This window comes from Nerophis ophidion, linkage group LG20 (genome assembly GCF_033978795.1).
Source record: "Nerophis ophidion isolate RoL-2023_Sa linkage group LG20, RoL_Noph_v1.0, whole genome shotgun sequence".
NCBI classification, from domain to species: Eukaryota; Metazoa; Chordata; class Actinopteri; order Syngnathiformes; family Syngnathidae; genus Nerophis; species Nerophis ophidion.
Genome location: NC_084630.1, coordinates 16,134,625 through 16,157,113, shown reverse-complemented (window position 1 = coordinate 16,157,113; position 22,489 = coordinate 16,134,625). Strand labels below are relative to the sequence as shown.

At 37.6% G+C, this 22,489-nt stretch overlaps 1 protein-coding gene across 5 annotated transcripts in view; it reads right to left on the bottom strand.

Annotated features, from left to right (window-relative positions):
- The window catches only part of pcyt2 (phosphate cytidylyltransferase 2, ethanolamine), a 67,714-nt gene extending 47,997 nt beyond the window's left edge, over positions 1–19,717 (bottom strand). For all 5 annotated transcript variants that reach the window (XR_009803106.1, XR_009803107.1, XR_009803105.1 and 2 more), the window contains exons 1-4: positions 19,450–19,717; positions 6,265–6,353; positions 822–983; positions 592–743 (exon numbers count right to left, since the gene is read on the bottom strand). Coding sequence is in view for 2 of the 5 variants with exons in the window: in XM_061880596.1 (XP_061736580.1) it covers positions 592–743; positions 822–983; positions 6,265–6,353; positions 19,450–19,571 (525 nt within the window). In the remaining 3 variants the exon portion in view is untranslated. The remainder of the gene's footprint in view (positions 1–591; positions 744–821; positions 984–6,264; positions 6,354–19,449) is intronic.
- Between the last annotated feature and the right edge of the window lie 2,772 nt (positions 19,718–22,489).

Here is a 22,489-nt window from a genome sequence, read left to right as displayed (position 1 = left end):
GTTGGATTGAGGTGTGATCTGGGGTGGAGGTCTAAAAGTAACCGGATTATCTTATTCTGGGATGTTTGGAGTCTAGATTTGAGGGTTTTGGAGGTGCTGGGGTACCAGGAGGTGCAAGCGTAATCGAAGAAGGGTTGAATGAGAGTTCCCGCTAGAATCCTCAAGGTGTTTTTGTTGACCAGAGAGGAGATTCTGTAGAGGAATCTCGTTCTTTGGTTGACCTTTTTGATCACCTTGGTTGCCATTTTATCACAGGAAAGATTAGCCTCTAGAATGGAACCTAGGTAGGCGATCTCATCCTTCCTGGTGATAACAATGTCACCCACTTTTATAGTGAAGTCACTGACCTTCTTAAGTTTGATATGGGACCCAAATAGGATGGATTCCGTTTTACCTAAGTGTATGGATAGCTTGTTGTCAGCGAGCCAGGTGCAAATATAGAGGAGTTCAGCACTGAGGATTTGTTCCACCTGTGACTTGTCCTTGCCGGATACCAGCAGGGCCGAGTCATCCGCAAACATAGTAACGCTGTTATTATGTAACGCTGTTTCTCCTAACACAGAGTATTTATAATTCTAGAAGGTACCTCACCATGTTGCTGTGATGTGATTTGGTCATGAGGAGCATACGTCCTACAAGGTCTGTGGTGGAGACTCCCTGAGTGCGCTTACATTCCCGATAGCGTCCCATTCGCTTCACCTCTTCGTACGTGTCCTTACCATCCACTGTCAGCGTGATGTCATCTGCCCGAGCAAATATCCTGTTAAATGCTCGTCGTGTGAAAACATCATGGCAGAGGATTGTGAGGGTTGAGAACTGACCACCATGCACGCAGAAGTCACAGTTGAACTTGTCCAGGGTCTCCAGTGTGGTGACGTAGGGAGCTCCTTCCACAATCTCATCCACCCACTTGATAGCACCCACCATCTTGTAGCGCTCTTCCTGAGTGAACACTGGAGGACCTTTGTGCTTGGAAATTTCCGCTGTGGATTGAGGAGACAGTGGAAGACAATTATTGATATCATTGATGATATATCATGAGCAGGACCCATGTTGTGTCCCAAAGGGATGACCAGAGATAATTTTCTTACTTGCTTAGCAAATACGGACATTAGGTACACAAACACAACAAAATCAAATATGGTACATATACTGTACGTACAGTATAGTCACAACAAATACATGTTTTAATGTGTTCTCCGTCTTTTAGTTTGTCAAAGCCCTATTAACGTCTCGCTAATAAAATCTATTTTTACAAAACCCAAAACCAGTCAAGTTGGCACGTTGTGTAAATCATAAATAAAAACAGAATACAATGATGTGCAAATCCTTTTCAACTTATCAGTGTGTGAATGTGTTTATGAATGGGTGAATGTGGAAATAGTGTCAAAGCGCTTTGAGTACTTTGAAGGTAGAAAAGCGCTATACAAGTATAACCCATTTACCATAACTTATATTCAATTGAATAGACTGCAAAGACAAGTTATTTGATGTTCAAACTGACAAAATAGATTTTTTTTGTGTGCAAATAACCATTACATAAGAGTTTAATGGCAGCCATATGTAGCAAAAAAGTTGTCAAAGAGGCATTTTTACTACTGTGTTACATGGGTTTTCCTTTTAACAACACTCAGTAAACATTTGGGAACTGGGGAGACCAATTTATGAAGCTTTTTAGGTGGAATTATTTCCCATTCTTGCTTGATGTACAGCTTAAGTTGTTCAAAAGTCCGATGTCTTTGTTGTGGTATTTGACGCTTCATAGTGCGCTACACATTTTCAATGGGAGACAGGTCTAGACTACAGGCAAGACAGTCTAGTACCCTTACTCTTTTACTATGAAGCCACGCTGTTGTAACACATGCATAATGTGGCTTGGCATTGTCTTGCTGAAATAAGCAGGGGTGTCCATGATAACATTGCTTGGATGGCAACGTATGTTGCTCCAAAATAGGGCTAAGCTATATATCGAATATACTCAATATATCAAGGGTTTGTCTCTGTGCGATATAGAAAATGACTATATTGTGATATTCGAGTATACTTTCTCCCGCAGTTGCTTTTAGCTGCGAGCATTACACTGCAGGCATGTCTCACTCTTTTCTGTCTCTCCTTCTCACAGAGAGATAAAACAAGCACACATTCTTACATACGTCACATACTGTCGCGCATGCAACGACATAAGCTCTCGCTGAGCAGAGAGGTTGAGACATGGCTAACGTTAGCTGTGGTGCTAGCAGATTATTAGCAAGTGGTAATACGAGAGAAAGAAGGTGGGAATATGGTAATAAATAAAGGAAGAATTAATTCCCAAGAAAAACTGCACGGGGTCCATCGTCTGGCAGTGGTTTGGCTTCAAGCGGGAAGATGTCGAACAGATAACCGTAATATGTCAAGTATGCGGCAAAAGTGTTGCAACAAAAAGTAGCAGCACTGCTAATTTGTAGCATCATCTGAAAAGTCACCCTCTAGAGAATGAAGAGTGCTTGAAACTATGCATGTCAACATCTCCGTCCGGTGCCACGCCAACAAAATGCCGAACCAACCATTTCCAGATCAACACCGTATGAAAAAAATAGTCAACAACAGAAGGAGATAACGTCCGCATGAACCTACCACATAGCGAAGGACATACACAATTTGATTTTCTATTATGCAACTAATTTTTATTTGATAGTTATTGGAAATATCTTGTGTGACATCATGCACAAAAGTGAACTTTATTTGTTTTACACTATTGTAGTGGTGTTTTGTACAAAAAGTGCATTTGAAATGTCATCTTCGTGACATCATGCACCACAGTGCACTCATCGCTTGTTTTGAAATGTCTCTGACAATCTTTTACTTTCTGTTTTGAAAATTACATGAATGTTTTTGGCACTGTTTAATAACTGTGTAATTAATACAGTATTGGTAAAATGACTTAGTTGTGATTTCCCTCTCTGCTTGAAAGTTTAAAATGAGCATATATTAATGCAGTATGTGACAAGAATGTTTTAATGTAGACACATAGAATCATCATACTGGTATGATTATTTTCATCAAGTGTTAATTCAAGGCCAAGGCAAAATATCGAGATACATATTGTGTATCGTGACATGGCCTAAAAATATTGCGATATTATTAAAAGAACATATCGCCCAGCCCTACTCCAAAACGTATGTACTTTTCAGAATTACTGGTACCTTCACAGATGTGCAAGTTTCCCATGCCTTGGGCACTAATGCATCCCAATACCATCACAGATTCTGGCTTTTGAACTTTGCGCCTATAACAGGTGCAAAGTTCAGATGGTTCTTTGCTCTTTGGTCCTGAAGACATGCTGTCCACAGTTTCCAAAACCAATTTGAAATGTGGACTCGTCAGACCACAGAACACATTTACACTTTGCATCAGTTAATCTTAGATGAGCTCGGGCATAGCAAAACCGGTGGCATTTCTGAGTGTTGTTGATAAATGGTTTTCATTTTGCATAGTAGAGTTTTAACTTGCACGTACAGATGTAGTGACGAACTGTAGTTACTGACAGTGGTTTTCTGAAGTGTTCCTGAGCTCATGTGGTGATACCCTTTACACACGTTGTCGCTTTTTTTGATGCAGTACTGCCTGAGGTCTCGAAAGTGATTGCAGTGATTTCTCCAGATTCTCTGAACCTTTTGATGATATTACAGACCTAATATGGTGAAATCCTTAAATTCTTTGCAATAACTTGTTGAGAAATGCTATTCTTAAACTGTTGGACAATTTGCTCACGCATTTGTTCACAAAGTGGTGACCCTCGCGCCATTCTTGTTTATGAATGACAGATAAATTAATGGAAGCTGCTTTTAAACCCAATCGTGGCACCTACCTGTTCCCAAATAGCCTGTTCCCCTGTGGGATGTTCTAAATAAGTGTTCGATGAGCATTCCTCAATTTTCTCAGTCTGTTTGTCACGTGCGCTAGCCTTTTTGAAACATGTTGCAGGACTCAAATTCAAAATGACCTAATATTTGCTAAAAATAACAAAGTTTACCAGTTCAAACATTAAATATCTTGTCTTTGCAGTCTACGCAATTGAAAAGGATTTACAAATCATTGCATTTTGTTTTTATTTACGATTTACACAATGTGTCAACTTCACTGGTTTTGGGTTTTGTATTAGTATTAGTGATCATGATTGACTGTGGCTTATAAAACAGCAATTGATACTTAAATAAAGTATAGGCGCCTCCCTCAAAATCTAAGGATAACATTAGATGGAAAGTTGGAAACATTTCTCAACCATCACTTTTATTTTGACAATAAAAAAGAAATGTTTGTTTTTAATAAAGGTTGTAGACAAGTTACTAAAGGTTACAAGAGTATGATTTTTTTTTTACTGTAAAAAGTTTATTATTGGTTAGAGTACAGTAATAATAGTTCCAATTTGTAATAGAGACTTGTATTTGATTACCAAATAAAGCTTAGAAGCGTAAAACACGATTGAGAGGAATATTGTCATGATGGGTTATTCAGAATACAAATAAAGATAGATTATTTATTTAGTCACAGGTAGAGTGTTAATAGTTTCAGTTTGTACTTAGGGACGGCGTGGCGCAGTGGGAGAGTGGCCGTGCGCAACCCGAGGGTCCCTGGTTCAATTCCCACCTAGAACCAACCTCTTCACGTCCGTTGTGTCCTGAGCAAGACACTTCACCCTTGCTCCTGATGGGTGCTGGTTAGCGCCTTGCATGGCAGCTCCCTCCATCAGTGTGTGAATGTGTGTGTGATTGGGTAAATGTGGAAATAGTGTCAAAGCGCTTTGAGTACTTTGAAGGTAGAAAAGCGCTATACAAGTACAACCCATTTATCATTATTTATTTACTTGGTTACTCTGCTTTCATCTCATCCCCTTGTCTTTGTTTTTGTTATAAATAACATGGATAAAACCAGGAAGAACAAGGGGTCCCAAACAGGACACTTTGACCGCCAAAGAAGATTTTCCTAACTCTGGATTCTCGTTGGCGCTATTGCTAGCCCAGGACTGCATTGTGTTGGTTTAAGCAGAAGCCAGCAGCTCTTCCTTTCCCTCACTCCATGTGCAGTATGAGGAGGAAAAATGTACACCTCCAAAGTGTTATTATGCTACAAATTAGCAGTGCTGAAACTTATTTTAATGCAATGATTATGTCTCGTTTTTATTATTGTATTGTTGGTCACAGGCAAGCAAAATGACACTGAGGTCATTGGAAACTTTACACAAACAATCGCTGAAAATCCTTGACCGAAAACCACAACCCCACCATCACTGTTTAGTTCTCCAAAAATATATATTGTTGAATTTAGCTAACATTCAAAGATTAGCATCAATATGGCCCATTGAAACCTAAATAACACTGCACCAACACCACTTAAGCACTTTGTCCAGTTTACATCTGCTGTGACAATTAGAAACACACGAGCCTTCACCAGGGGGCAGTGTAGCGTACCCAGATGTAAAACATCTTTTGCACAATCAGCCTTTTCATATAAAGCGATAAAGGAATGGAACGACCTCACAACAAACTTGAAAAGTCTAACGGATTACTCTTCATTCACAATTGAAGTTAAAAAGTGGCTTTGGAACGATCAAAGCTGCTCACACGCTTACTAAGGTGGGCAGTATGTTTGGCACATTAACTTAATGTGTATTATATTTATTCATGAGAGCATTTTTGTTGTAAATTGTGAGGTGTGTCTGTTAAAATCATGGTTGTTTTTAGAAATGATGACGGATGTGAACAAGAGTCTTTGTGTGATGATGTAAATGAGGTGTGGGTGTATTGTATATTGAGTGTGTCTCCATGAAAGGGTATTTTATGACTTCTCTTAATTTGATTACATGCTATAGAAAGATTTTATTGCATGATTTTTGTATCCCTTTAATTTATGTAGCCAGGGACTGCAGATGCAAATTAGCTTTTTAGCTATAATCTGGTACAGAACATATCTGTCTTTGAGCTTAATGTTTCTGTGCATTGTCCCTTCAAATAAAGACTAGACTACCAGTATGTGTGGTTAGAGAAATACATCACATTTGTATAATTGTACACCTATGAAAACGTGTGTGTAGACATTGTGTGTGGGCACAACCTCGTACAGTCATCATGGACATGAATAGTCATGATTAGTTTCTAACATTGTATTGTATTTTGTGTTGAAAAAAATCGATCATGTGACATCGCTTACAAGTGCTTTTAATGATGACATTGTTCATTACAAAGTACAGTAGACTTGTCATAAAATGTGTATTTGTCATCTTACCATCTGTATGCACTCCAACAATGAGGTAATCTCCCATGCCTTTTGCTTGCCGCAGCTGATTGGAATGACCGTAGTGGACCATGTCGTAACTACAATGACAAAAACATTAATATTGTGTACAACATAACATCAAAGAATACATAAATACATACTGAATGAGTGGTATTTATATTATATAATAAACAATTTAAATATAGTGTAATATGTGCTTTAACCAGGATGTTAACTACTTTGCAATTACAAATAGGAACATGCTTTGGATGACATTTTTTCATTTACATAATTTTTCATGAGATTACACACCCCCTTGACCCAAGATAAAACCAACACGAGTAAAATAAACAATTGGTAACCCCACTAAAAATGTGACACTGCACATTGATACAGTTCTGTAAAAATGATTGTCTTCTGTGGAAATGTAAAGAAAGTGAACAGCGCGTGATTTACTGCAACAGTGTCAGTCTTTTAAGTTTTTATTTTTGGTTTGTTGAAATTGTTCACACATTGCACAGCTTTTATTGTTTTATGGATACACAGTGATGCCTGTCAGGCAGGGAGTAACTCAACCCTCTTGAAAAGTTTCTACCTCAGTTTGTATAGTATGTAGAGTTACCACAGGATTAAAATGGGGAAATGACACATGAAGTTGTTAATACATAGAATAGTTTTTATTCATGCTTTATTTAGTTTATTTGTTCAATCCTTGACTGGCTGTAATTTAAAGTGTAATTGCTTTGCAGATATCACTGAGATTAGGTCTGAATTCATTGGGTTCTTCATAGTGTTATTGAAATTGCACCGATTTTTTTTTTCCTCATCATTTTCAACTAACTTGAAGTTTTTTGTCAAGAGCATTATTTGTGATATGTACATTTTCAGAATAGGCTTGTTTTGTTTTAGGCCAAAGTAAAATAAAGAAATCAATCTGTAGTTGTCAAAGTTAATGTATTATGCCATGATTTTACCCGTCCCTCGATATATATATATATATATATATATATACATACATACAGATATATATATATTAGGGGTGTAACGGTACATGTATTTGTATTGAACCGTTTCGGTACGGGAGTTTCGGTTCGGTTCAGAGGTGTACCGAACGACACGGACATATTAAGTAGTGCACCGCACGTCGTGTAAACAATGCACACCGAGGCACCATGAAATGATTTACGTGAACCCCGACTCAAACAAGTTGACAAACGTATTCGGGTGTTACCATTTAGTGGTCAATTGTACGGAATATGTACTGTACTATGCAATGTACTAATAAAAGTTTTAATCAATCAAAAAAACAACAACACAAGGCATGCTAGCAAAGACTGGGCTACGATAGACTGGCCATACCTCCTCTTTTCACTGGATAGATATATATGTGTGTGTGTGTGTATAAATTTGTATACATACATATTATATATATATATATATATGTATGTATATATATATATGTATATATATATGTGTGTGTGTGTATGTATATATACATATATTTATATGTATATAGGTATGTATACACAGGGTCCATTGCCAGGGTTAATACATATATAAAATCAAAACTAAATAATTTAAGGCTCAGAATGGTTTCTTAACAAAACCTTTCTACATATAAGGTGTTCTTTTTTATTGATTGATTGATTGATTGAGACTTTTATTAGTAGATTGCACAGTACAGTACATACAATTGACCACTAAATGCTAACACCCCAAAAAGTTTTTCAACTTGTTTAAGTCGGGGTCCACGTTCATCAACACCGCCTGCCGTTTCGGTACGGGGGTTTCAGTTCGGCACGCAGGCGTACCGAACGAGTTTGTAAGTCTTCACAAGCTGCTCTGCTTTCTGCCTCTGTCTCAGCAGCAAGCATTTGTCCCGCCCACACAACCATCTGATTGGTTACATACAAAGCCAATCAGCAGTGCGTATTCAGAGCGATGTAACAGCCAATCAGCATAGCGTATTCAGAGCGCATGGAGTCAGTCACTGCTTCAGCGTCGAGTAGATATTCGTTTAGCAGGTGCGCAGCGGACTCTCCCCAAATTATAAAAAACACTTCCCAGTCACAACTATTACAAACATCACTATGAGCCCGTTGACCGTCAAGAAACTTAAAGTGCAGCTCAGCTCGCTCGCAGTTCTGGCTTGAGGTGAAGGCTAATTAGCTTTTAGCGTAACGTTAGCTCATTTTGCTGTGTGTGTGTGTGTGTGTGTGTGTGTGTGTGTGTGTGTGTGTGTGCGCGTGTGTTAGGGGCAGCAAAGCCCTGTCTGTCTGTTATTTCATTGAACTCCATGGTGTACAGGGATGAATAGTGTCTCCTATTGCTGTTGTACTATTTTTTCAGCTATAGTTACATTAATCATTAGAAATGTAGCAGCCTAGTATTGAATGGCAGGGTCCCTGCTATCATAATCACATCTTGATAAAAATATAACATTTACATAATAAAAGTCAACTACAGGCTTCCCAAATGCTGTAATAAATTAAGCCTGAAGAGTTGACTTGAGGCCCTGCGATGAGGTGGCGACTTGTCCAGGGTGTACGAAGCCTTCCACCTAATTGTAGCTGAGATAGGCACCAGCGCCCCCCGCGACCCCAAAGGGAATAAGCGGTAGAAAATGGATGGATGGAATTGACTTGAAACTGTCGAATGTTGCATTTTTTATATGTAGAAGAAAAGTTTTGTCATTTTATTTCATCTGAGCAACCACTTAAGGCAGTTTAATGTTGATTAACGTGGGCAGAATTATTATAGTGTTCCCAATGTTAAAAGGATAAAGCCGTTGTTTACAAATTTGGTAAATAAATAACCCAAAAATTTATATTTTGTTGTTTTCTTACTGTACCGAAAATGAACCGAACCGTGACCTCTAAACCGAGGTACCTACCGAACCGAAATGTTTGTGTACCGTTACACCCCTAGGTACGGCATCAAAAAACGACATCAGTGTGTAAAGGATATCACCACATGGGCTCAGGAACCCTTCATAAAACCACTGTCAGTAACTACAGTTGGGGACGGCGTGGCTCAGTGGAAGTGGCCGTGCGCAACCCGAGGGTCCCTGGTTCAATCCCCACCTAGTACCAACCTCGTCACTTCCGTTGTGTCCTGAGCAAGACAATTCACCCTTGCTCCTGATGGGTGCTGGTTAGCGCCTTGCATGGCAGCTCCCTCCATCAGTGTGTGAATGTGTGTGTGAATGGGTAAATGGGAAGTAGTGTCAAAGCGCTTTGAGTACCTTGAAGGTAGAAAAGCGCAAGTACAACCCATTTATCATTTTACAGTTGGTCGGTACATTTGTCAGTGCAAGTTAAAACTCTACTATGCAAAGCCAAACCCATTTATCAACAATATCCTGAAACGCCGCCGGCTTGGCTGTGCCTGAGCTCACCTAGGATGGACTGATGCAAAGTGAAAAGGTGTTCTGTGGTCTGACGAGTCCACATTTCAAATTATATTTCGAAACAGAGGACGTGGTGTCCTCCGGAACAAATTCGGATTGTTATAAGCCCAAAGTTCAAAACCCAGCATCTGTGATGGTATTGGGTGCATTAGTACCCAAGACATGGGTAACTTACACATCTGTGAAGGCATCATTAATGCTGAAGGGTGCATACGGGTTTTGGAGCAACATATGTTGTCATTCAAGCAACGTTACCATGGACGCCCCTGCTTATTTCAGCAAGACAGGTGTTACAACAGCGTGGCTTTGTAAAAAAAAGAGTGCAGGTACTTTCCTGACCCGCCTGAAGACCAGACCTGTGTCCCATCGAAAATGTGTAGCGCATTATGAAGCGTAAAATACGATAGCGGAGACCCCGGACTGTTGAACGACTGAAGCTCTACATAAAACAAGAATGGGAAAGAATTCCACTTTTAAAGCTTCAACAATTAGTTTCCTCAGTTCCCAAACGTTTATTGAGTGTTGTTAAAAGAAAAGGTGATGTAACACAGTGGTGAACATGCCCTTCCCCAACTACTTTGGCACATGTTGCAGCCATGAAATTTTAAGTTAATTATTATTTGCAAAAAAAAAAATAAAGTTTATGAGTTTGAACATCAAATATCTTGTCTTTGTAGTGCATTCAACTGAATATGGGTTGAAAAGGATTTGGAAATCATTGTATTCCGTTTATATTTACATATAACACAATTTCCCAACTCATTTGGAAACAGGGCTTGTACATATAGATAGATAGATAGATAGATAGATAGATAGATAGATAGATAGATAGATATTCACACATTGCACAGCTTTTATTGTTATGCGGCAAAAGCGTTGCTACAAAAAGTAGCAGCACTGCTAATGCAGCATCATTTGAAAAGTCACCCGCTGGAGAATGAAACATGCTCGAAACTCTGCATGTCAACATCTCCGTTCGGTGCTGCACCCACAAAATGCCGCAGCAATAATTTCCTGATCAACACCGTATGAAAAGAAAATCAACAACAGAAGGAGATAACGTCTGCAGGAACCTACCACAGAACAAAAAATCAAACTATTGAATTTCCTATTATGCAGCTCATTTTTATTTGACAGTTTTTGAAATATCTTGTGTGACATCATGCACAAAAGTGCACTTTATTTGTTTTTAACAATTGTAGTGGAATGCTGCACAAAAAGTGCACTTTAATTTAGTGTTGTTTTGATATGTCATCTTAGTGACATCATGCACAAAAATGCACTATGGTAAATGGGTTGTACTTGTATAGCGCTTTTCTACCCCTTTTTAAGGAGCCCAAAGCACTTTGACAGTATTTCCACATTCACCCATTCACACACGGCGGGAGCTGCCATGCAAGCCGCTCACCAGGACCATCAGGAGCAAGGGTGAAGTGTCTTGCCCAAGGACACAACGGACGTGACTAGGATGGTAGAAGGTGGGGATTGAACCAGTAACCCTCAGATTGCTGGCACAGCCACTCTACCAACTTTGCCACATGGTCCCCACTAATAGCTTGTTTTAAAATGTCCCTGTCAACCTTGCACTTTCTGTTTTGGAAATGACATGAATGTTTGTGCCACTGCTTAATAACTGTTTATTAAATACAGTTTTGCTCAATTGACTTAGTTGTGATTTCCCTCTCTGCATGAAAGTTTAAATCAAGCATGTATTAATGCAGTATGAACAATAATGTTTAAATGTAGACACATAGAAACATGATACTACTTTGATTATATGCATCCAGTGTTCATGTAAGGCTAAGGCAAAATATTGTGATATATATCGTGTAACGTGACATGCCCCCCAAAAAATTGAGATATTAATAAAAGGCCATATCGCCCAGCCCTACTTGTATCGGATTTTTTTTATGTCAACGTGAACAGTTCACAGTTGCCATTTTTTCAAATCTGACCCAGGCCTCCCTTGTATGTGGATATAAATCATATATTTATCCAATGCGACTGCAGTCTAAAGGATGGTGGGGGGCAGGGAAAAAAATTAAGGGACACCTTGTTGGTAGGGCCGATGTTCCGAAAAAATGTGCTGCTTCATAAAAAAATGCAACCATTTGCAAAATCCGAAAGTTATCACCATAACTAAAGGATGGATTTGGACAAAATTTTGCAAAAAATTTCTGAAATACCTTTAGTCCTGGAACCAGTGCTTTTATACTTTTTCAATATTAGTCATAACATACATTCTTTCTGTCACCATACAGCAGGGGTCACCAACGCGGTGCCCGCGGGCACCAGGTAGCCCATAAGGACCTGTTGAGTCGCCCGCTGGCCTGTTCTAAAAATAGCTCAAATAGCAGCACTTACCAGTGAGCTGCCTCTACTTTTTTAAATTGTATTTAATTACTAGCAAGCTGGTCTCGCTTTGCTTGACATTTTTAATTCTAAGAGAGACAAAACTCAAATAGAGTTTGAAAATCCAAGAAAACATTTTAAAGACTTGGTCTTCACTTTCTTAAATAAATTCAATTATTTTTTTAGTTTGCTTCTTATAACTTTCAGAAAGACAATTTTAGAGAAAAAATACAACCTTAAAATGATTTTAGAATTTTTAAACACATATACCTTTTTACCTTTTAAATTCCTTCCTCTTCTTTCCTGACAATTTAAATCAATCTTCAAGTACATTTATTTTTTTATTGTAAAGAATAATAAACACATTTTAAATTAATGCTTCATTTTAGCTTCTGTTTTTTCGACGAAGAATATTTGTCAAATATTTCTTCAAACTTATTATGATTAAAATTCCCCAAAAATTATTCTGGCAAATCTAGAAAATCTGTAGAATCAAATTTAAATCTTATTTCAAATTCTTTTGAATTTCTTTTAAAAATGTTTGTTCTGGAAAATCTAGAAGAAATAATGATTTGTCTTTGTTAGAAATATAGCTTAGTCCAATTTGTTATATATTCTAACAAAATTCAGATTGAATTTTAACCTATTTAAAACATGTCATCAAAATTGTAAAATTAATCTTAATCAGGAAAAATTGCTAATGATGTTCCATAAATTATTTTTTTAATTATTTCAAAAAGATTCAAATTAGCTAGGTTTTCTTTTCTTTTTTTCGGTTGAATTTAGAATTTTAAAGAGTCGAAATTGAAGATAAACTAGGTTTCAAAATTTTTTTTTCATTTTTTTCCTGTTTTCTCCTCTTTTAAACCGTTCAATTAAGTGTTTTTTTCATTATTTATTCTCTAGAAAAAACCTTCCGTAAAAAGGAAAAAAAAATGTACGACGGAATGACAGACAGAAATACCCTTTTTTTTTTATATATATTGATTTATTTATTAAAGGTAAATTGAGCAAATTGGCTATTTCTGGCAATTATTTAAGTGTGTATCAAACTAGTAGCCCTTTGCATTAATCAGTATCCAAGAAGTAGCTCTTGGTTTCAAAAAGGTTGGTGACCCCTGCCATACAGTATAGACCAGTGATTCTCAAACTGTATGCCTCATGCCTGTCAGCATTGCTTTTGTGTTCTCGTCTGTTTAGTTCCGGTAATTTCGTCGAGCACGCCAGTGCCTCAAGCAAATTCTGTGATGTAATGGGGTGCTGTCAGCTCTGGTCCTGGAGCAGCTAAGGGCTGCCGCCTTACAGTAAAATGCAATATAAAAGCGCCGTTGTCATGCCATTGACATTTCAGAGACTGTTTTGATTTACACGGTATTATGGGAATATAAATACCGTCATTTAAGATTCTGTATCGCGGCTGACAGCATTCGTCTGCTCCAACCTTTCACACTCTCTTCTCGCCGACTCAGTTTCTACAAGCAGTAGTTCATCCTCCAGTCCGTACATTCCGGATCATTAAGATAAAGTTATGGATCTTGATTTGTCCCAAAGTAGTCTCAATATTCTTTTCTCACCAAGTCTGCCATGATTATTGGAAACAAAAACACAGAACGCTAGTTGACTCTGGGAAATCTATGCACCCATGAAATAAATTACGGTAATGCTTCCAATGAGCAAAATACTGTAAATAATAATGTTTTATCACGAATGTACGTGTTACTACATTAGTTACAGAAATACTTACAGCATGCATATAAAATGCTGATAGAGGGTTTATTTAAGTGACTTATGGGCGTGATAGTTTAACCATCATTACCAAGCAGTTTTTAACTATTGAGTACACAAAGTAAAGAGACAAGACATGTTCTTGTCAAAGGATTAAAAGAAAATTGTAATATTTTATTGTATAAGCCTATCGACCTTTTAATGACAGTATTGATATTTTTTTTTATACAATGTGGCATTAGATTGCACAATTAATCTGCGTACTTCATACAAAACCCAAAAATAGTGAAGTTGGCACGTTGACGACAACGTTTCTGGGTGTTGTTGACAAATGTGTTGTTGATAAATTGCTTTGGCTTTGGATAGTAGAGTTTTAATTTATCAGATATAGCGACAAATTGTAGTTACTGACAGTGGTTTTCTGAAGTGTTCCTGATCCCATATACACTGATGTCGGTTTTTGATGCAGTACCGCCTGAGGGATCGAAGGTCACGGGCATTCAACGTTTATTACGCTTGCGTGCACTAATTTTCCAGATTCCCTGACCCTTTTGATGACATTACGGACCGTAGATGGTGAAATCCCTAAATTCCTTGCCATACCTCGTTGAGAAATGTTGTTCTTGAACTGTTCGACAATTTGCTCACACATTTGTTGACAAAGTGGTGACCCTCGCCTCATCCTTGTTTGTGAATGACTGAGCATTACATAGAAGCAGTGTTAATTTTGTTGACGAAAAATTTTCGTCATAGTTATCATCAACATCCTTTTTTTTCTGACTAAAACAAGACAATCATTAAATAAAAAATAATTTACGTGGACTAAGACGATGACGAGGTGTATTGACATATCCGTCAACGAATAAAAACGAGACGAAAATGTCTGTCAGAGACGAGATCCAATCGGAACTCATTTCGTTAGGAAGAGGCGGGAGGAGTTGGGAAGAGAACCAATCAGAGCGACGTGGTAAGGAAGTTACGTAAACGTAGTTTGCGTTTGAGACTGACCCGGGAATGCGCTGCAGAAGACAACATGTCAACGCCGGGGAGGAAGAGGAGAGAGGACATATGGGGAAATTTTATATTTGACATCAAAGATAACAAGACGCAGTGTAAGAAATGCAGCGCGAGGATTACGGGGAAAAACACAACAAACTTGAAGTGACATTTACAGTCGAATCACCCCGAAATCCACACACAGGTAAGCATTTTCCACAACATACAACTCACTCGACGTTATCCCGTTTATTACACGGCTTACTCGTGAAATATTAAATTTGAGACATGATTTTCATCAAAATACGACTTTTAGTCGTGATTTTTCCACTGTTTTGCTTTGACTTTCAGAAATTGAAGGGAAAGTTTAAATATTACCCTTTAGTCGACTAAATCTACTGTAGTTTTCGTCGACTATAATCTTGTGATATTTCGTCAACTAAAACTAGACTAAAATTAAAACAATTTAAATAACTAAATTATGACTAAAACTAAATTACATTTTAGTCAAAAGACTATGACTAAAACTAAATCAAATTTTGCTGTCAAAATTAACACTGCATGGAAGCTGCTTTTATTCCCAATCATGGCACCCACCTGTTCCCAATTAGCCTGTCCACCTGTGTGATGTTCCAAATAAGTGTTTGATTACCATTCCTCAACTTTCTCAGTCTGTTTTGCCACTTGTGCCAGCTTTTTTGAAACAAGTTGCAGGCATCAAATTCCAAATTAGCTAATATTTGCACAAAAAAACAACGTTTTCCAGTTCAAAGGTTAAGTATGGTGTCTTTGCAGTCCATTCATTTGAATATAGGTTGAAAAGGATTTGCAAATCATTGTATTCTGTTTTTATTTACACAACGTGCCAACTTCACTGGTTTTGGGTTTTGTACATGAATAATGCAATCACGTTATGTGATGAATCACATGCATCAACTTTGACGGCCAAAATTTAATTTGAATTTATTTCAATGGTGAATATTGATTTGCGATGTAGACGAGCATGGCTGGATAGTTACATTGGGTTACATTAGCTAATACTACTTTATGATCAATGATGGTGATGTTACAATGATAAACCACGGTACAACTCTTACCGTTTTAAAATAATATTATCATAATTTTTGAGAAGGACTGCTTTAGGCCAAAGTAGATTCACTTACATGTCCTGTATTTACAGCAGCAGTAGAAAAAAAGTATTTTTTATGTTTTGTAACAATAATACAAATCTTAGTATAAATAATGCTGAGCCGTTTACAGGCTCAGTTAAATTCAGGATTTATCTTTTTTTTGTCACCATAAACATATTTTTCTAAGAAATGTTACTTGCATCTTCATAAAATACAAGTCAGAGTATATGTAAAAACAATAATAATCAAGAAAAAAATATACAAACATAAAAAGTGTATACTATTTTTCAATGAGGGTTGGATTAATAAAAGTACAAGAACAGATGCATTGTGTACGTTGAAGAGGAAGAAGATTTCAAAAAATTATAAAAAATAAACTTAATGTAGGTAAAAATATGCCTTTTAACCCTAACCCTATTGGAAGACAACATGCACATCACGTAAAATAGAGTAATAGCTATCTCATTATTAATATTTGGTTCTAATAAAATAATATACTGAGGGACAATAAAACAGCTTTTGTCTAGTTGACATGTCTACTTTTAACATTTACATTTTATTTATTATAAATGATAAATTCCATCCATCCATCTTCTACCGCTTGTCCCTTTCAGGGTCGCAGGGGATGCTGTTACTAGTATTAAGTAATACAATGTAACTGTTGCATAATATACTTTAATTATTGTACAGTAATATATTGAAAGTGTTAATCACAGTAATAATATTACTATTATTCAGTAATACAAAGTAACTGTAGTATAATATAATTCAACTACATTGTAACTGTAAGTGTTAATCACAGTAATAAGTTTACTATTATTCAGTAATACAATTTAACTGTAGTATAATATACTTTGTACGGTAATACACTGTAACTGTTAATCACAGTAACAATGTTACTATTATTCAGTCATACAATGTAACTGTAGTATAATATACTTTACCTATTGTACAGTAATGCACTGTAAGTGTTAATCACAGTAATGATGTTACTATTATTCAGTAATACAATGAAACTGTAGTATAATATACTTTGTGCGGTAATACACTGAAAGTGTTAATCACAGTAATACTGTTACTGGTATTCAGTAATACAATGTAACTGTAGTATAATATACTTTAACTATTGTACAGCAATATACTGTAAGTGTTAATCACAGAGATACTGTTACTATTATTCAGTAATACAATGTAACTAGTATAATATACTTTGTACAGTAATACACTGTAAGTGTTAATCACAGTAATACTGTTAGTAGTATTCAGTAATACAATGTAACTGTAATAATAATAATAACAATAATAATGGATTAGATTTATATCGCGCTTTTCTATTGTTAGATACTCAAAGCGCTCACAGAGAAGTGGGAACCCATCATTCATTCACACCTGGTGGTGGTAAGCTACATCTGTAGCCAAAGCTGCCCAGGGGTAAACTGACGGAAGCGTGGCTGCCAGTTTGCGCCTACGGCCCCTCCGACCACCACCAATCATTCATTCATCAGGCACCGGGGGCAAAGGGTGAAGTGTCCTGCCCAAAGACAGAACGGCAGCGAATTTTTGGATGTCAATAGGTGGGAAGCGAACCTGCCACCCTCAGGTTTCTGGCACGGCCACTCTACCCATTACGCCATGCCACCCCTAACTGTAATATAATATACTTTGTACAGTAATACACTGTAAGTGTTAATCACAGTAAAACTGTTACTATTCAGTAACACAATGTACCTGTAGCATAATATATTTTAACTATTGTACAGCAATATACTGTAAGTGTTAATCACAGTGATACTGTTATTATTATTCAGTAATACAATGTCACTGTAATAATAATAATAACAATAATAATGGATTAGATTTATATTGCGCTTTTCTATTGTTAGATACTCAAAGCGCTCACAGAGAAGTGAGAACCCATCATTCATTCACACCTGGTGGTGGTAAGCTACATCTGTAGCCACAGCTGCCCTGGGGTAAACTGACGGAAGCGTGGCTGCCAGTTTGCGCCTACGGCCCCTCCGACCACCACCAATCATTCATTCATCAGGCACCGGGGGCAAAGGGTGAAGTGTCCTGCCCAAAGACAGAACGGCAGCGAATTTTTGGATGTCAATAGGTGGGAAGCGAACCTGCCACCCTCAGGTTTCTGGCACGGCCACTCTACCCACTACGCCATGCCACCCCTAACTGTAGTATAATATAATTTGTACAGTAATACACTGTAAGTGTTAATCACAGTAAAACTGTTACTATTCAGTAACACAATGTAACTGTAGCATAATATACTTTAACTATTGTACAGCAATATACTGTAAGTGTTAATCAAAGTGATACTGTTACTATTATTTAGTAATACAATGTAACTGTAGTATAATATACTTTGTACAGTAATACACTGTAAGTGTTAATCACAGTAATACTGTTACTAGTATTCAGTAATACAATGTAACTAGTATAATATACTTTGTACAGTAATACACTTTAAGTGTTAATCACAGTAATACTGTTACTAGTATTCAGTAATACAATGTAACTAGTATAATATACTTTGTAAAGTAATACACTGTGTTAATCACAGTAATACTGTTACTAGTATTCAGTAATACAATGTAACTGTAGTATAATATACTTTGTACAGTAATACACTGTAAGTGTTAATCACAGTAAAACTTTTACTATTCAGTAACACAATGTAACCGTACCATAATATACTTTAACTGTTGTACAGTAATACACTGTAAGTGTTAATCACAGTGATACTGTTACTGTTATTCAGTAATACAATGTAACTGTAGTATAATATATTTTGTACAGTAATACACTGTAAGTGTTAATCACAGTATGTTACTAGTATTCAGTTATACAATGTAACTGTAATATAATATACTTTGTACAGTAAGTAATACACTGTAAGTGTTAATCACAGTAAAACTGTTACTATTAAGTAACACAATGTAACTGTAGCATAATATACTTTAACTATTGTACAGTAATACACTAAGTGTTTATCACAGTAATACTGTTACTAGTATACAGTAATACAATGTAACTAGTATAATATACTTTGTACAGTAATACACTGTAAGTGTTAATCACAGTAATACTGTTACTAGTATTCAGTAATACAATGTAACTGTAATATAATATACTTTGTACAGTAATACACTGTAAGTGTTAATCACAGTAAAACTGTTACTATTCAGTAACACAATGTAACTGTAGTATAATATACTTTGTACGGTAATACACTGTGTTATTCCTAGTAATAGTAAATAGCAGTGTTGCGTAATGACACATTCTTAGCATGGTTTTAGAAACAGTAAAAGGGAAGACATATTTAAAGACAAAACTCATAAATAGTGACACAATTACGTGAAGATTTTGCTCATAATGATCTTCATAGTTGGTAAAAACAATAATATAGCCAGCTAGTTAGCGTTAGCAATGCTAGCCAAATTATGAGTTGTTGGTGTGTTTATAAAATAGTAAAGGGTCATAACACGGCAGCAATGTCTTAATAGTTAACAATTACATGTAAACATATAAATAAAAACAATGCAAACTTAAAAATAGAATATTTACCAGCCGTCGCACCACAACCGGACCTGTCGCTTCCTCTTCTCCGGGCTGCAGTGTGACCTCGCCGGCTTGCAGTCGCCTCCGCCCCGCTGCTCGTCGGCAGCGTGGTGGCCGTTTTTCATCATTTCACGCACAGGAGAGCTGGGAAAACTCCTTGGAAAAAACTATTTTTAATCCGGTTAATCGTGTCAGGGTTTGCCGGGAGACTCCTCACACCGTGTCCCTGCACCGTCGTACGAGGGCTGTGCGTCATCACACCGGCAAACGCCTCCCAGCCTGATCTCTCACGTGATTAAAAGCAGCCAATGGGAATGCGAGCTAAGTGTGACGACAATACTTGCCACACTGCAATGGCAAATGTCATTATGATTAAAAAAATACTAGTAAATAAAAAAATAATAATAAATGTCATTATGATATCATACACATGTACCAGAGGTGGGACCAAGTCATTGTTTGGCAAGTCTCAAGTCTCAAGTCAAGACAGGCAAGTCCCGAGTCAAGTCCCAAGTCCTGCATTTTGAGTTTCAAGTCCTTTCAAGTCCTTTTAACCACAGACTATATTTACACAGATCGTGTATGCATTTAAAACGCTGAATTTATTTTTTTAAAACAAATGCATTTGAATTTGCAAGAAAAAAAAAGTGCTGACATTGCACTTCATAATAGCCACTATTAACCAGTCATTTTAAAATGTTTAAAATGACTGGTTAATGGTGGCTACTCATTCCTTTACAGCAGGGGTCCCGCGAGGCGTTATTTTGCGGCCCACACGCTAATATGAAAATTTAATGGTGGTGCGGCCCGCAAGTTTTATATGAATGGCGCTTTACAGCGTCATACTTGAACACTCTCAATTTTTCCGGGAGACTCCCAATGTTCAGTGCCCCTCCAGAGGTAATCATTCTCCCGGATTTCCCCCTATCAACAAAATTAAGGGGACATCGTGGAGACACTGTCTTTAGCGTCCTCTACAACCTGTACAAACAGCATGCCATCCCAGTCACATGTTGTATTTGGCTTCTGTAGACACAGTAAGTGACTGCAAAACAATATACACCCCCGCCCCCTATTGTATCCCGGAAAAGTTAGGGCTGCATTGGATTCTGGGTATTTGTTCTGTTGTGTTTATGTTGTCTTTGGAAGTGGGAGGAAGCCGGAGTACCCGGAGGGAACCCACGCATTCACGGGGAGAACATGCAAACTTGTCTTTGGAAGTGGGAGGAAGCCGGAGTACCCGGAGGGAACCCACACATTCAAGGGGAGAACATGCAAATACCGTAAAGAGATGCACCTGGGGATAGGTTGATTGGCAACACTAAATTGGCCATAGTGTGTGAATGTGAGTGTGAATGTTGTCTGTCTATTTGTGTTGGCCCTGCGATGAGGTGGCGACTTGTCCACCCGATTGTAGCTGAGATAGGCGCCAGCGCCCCCCCCCCCCCCCGCGACCCCAAAAGGGAATAAGCGGTAGGAAATGGATGGATGGATGTTTATGTTGTGTTACGGTGCGGATTTTCTCCCAAAATTTGTTTGTCAATCTTGTTTGGTGTGGGTTCACAGTGTGGCGCATATTTGTAACAGTGATACAGTTGTTTATACGGCCACCCTCAGTGTGACCTGTATGGCTGTTGATCTTGCAGTCACTTCCGTGGGTCCGCAGAGGACGCTAAAGGCAGTGCCATCATGACACGCCCCTAATATTGTTGTCCGGGTGAAAACCGGGAGAATGATTGCCCCGGGAGATTGTTGGGAGGCACTGATATTTGGGTGTTTCCCGGAAAGATCGTGAGAGTTGGCAAGTAGGTTGCTAGGGCAGAAAAGCCATTCAAAGAAGGTGAATCCATTAAAAAGTGCATGTTGGATTTTTTTTAAGAAATCTTTTCTTGCGGCCCAGCCTCACCTAGTTTCTGCATCCAGTGGCCCCATGATGCATTCATGACCATAACAATGAACATAGTTGTACTTTTTAGATGTCAGGGCCCTATGCAGTATGTACACATATTCTTAAGTAGTGTATATTTTAACTGACCTTTATTTGACTGTCTTTTTGTACAAACCCCGTTTCCATGAGTTGGGAAATTGTGTTAGATGTAAATATAAACGGAATACAATGATTTGCAAATAATTTTCAACTCTTATTCAGTTGAATATGCTACAAAGACAACATGTTTCATGTTAAAACTGATAAAAAAAATATTTTTTTGCAAATAATCATTAACTTTAGAATTTGATGCCAGCAACATGTGACAAAGAAGTTGGGAAATGTGGCAATAGATACTGACAAAGTTTAGGAATGCTCATCAAACATATTATATGGAACATCCAACAGGTGTGCAGGCTAATTGGGAACAGTTGGGTGCCATGATTGGGTATAAAAGCAGCTTACATGCAATGCTAAGTCATTCACTAACAAGGATGGGGTGAGGGTCACCACTTTGTAAGCAAATTGTCTTAACGGTTTTAGAACATTTCTCAATGAGCTATTGCAAGAAATTTAGGGATTTTACCATCTACGTTCCGTAAAATCATCAAAAAGTTCTGAGAATCTGGAGAAATCACTGCACGTAAGCGATGATACTACGGGCTTTTGATCCCTCAGGCATAAAAAACCAACATCAATGTGTAAAGGATATCACCACATGGGCTCAGGACCACTTCGTAAAATCACTGTCAGTAACTACAGTTGGTTGCTACATCTGGAAGTGCAAGTTAAAGCTCTACTATGCAAGGCCAAACCCAAATCTGAAATGTGACCAAATCTGCTGTGTCAAAAGTATACATACAGCAATGTTAATAATTGGTTACATGTCCCTTGGCTAAGTTTCACTGCAATAAGGCGCTTTTGGTAGCCATCCACAAGCTTCTGGTTGAATTTTTAACCACCCCTCTTGACAAAATTGGTGCAGTTCAGCTAAATTTGTTGGTTTTCTGACATGTACTTGTTTCTATAGCATTGTCCACACGTTTAAGTCAGGACTTTGGGAAGGCCATACTAAAACCTTTTACCACTTTTGACGTGTGTTTGGGGTCATTGTCCTGT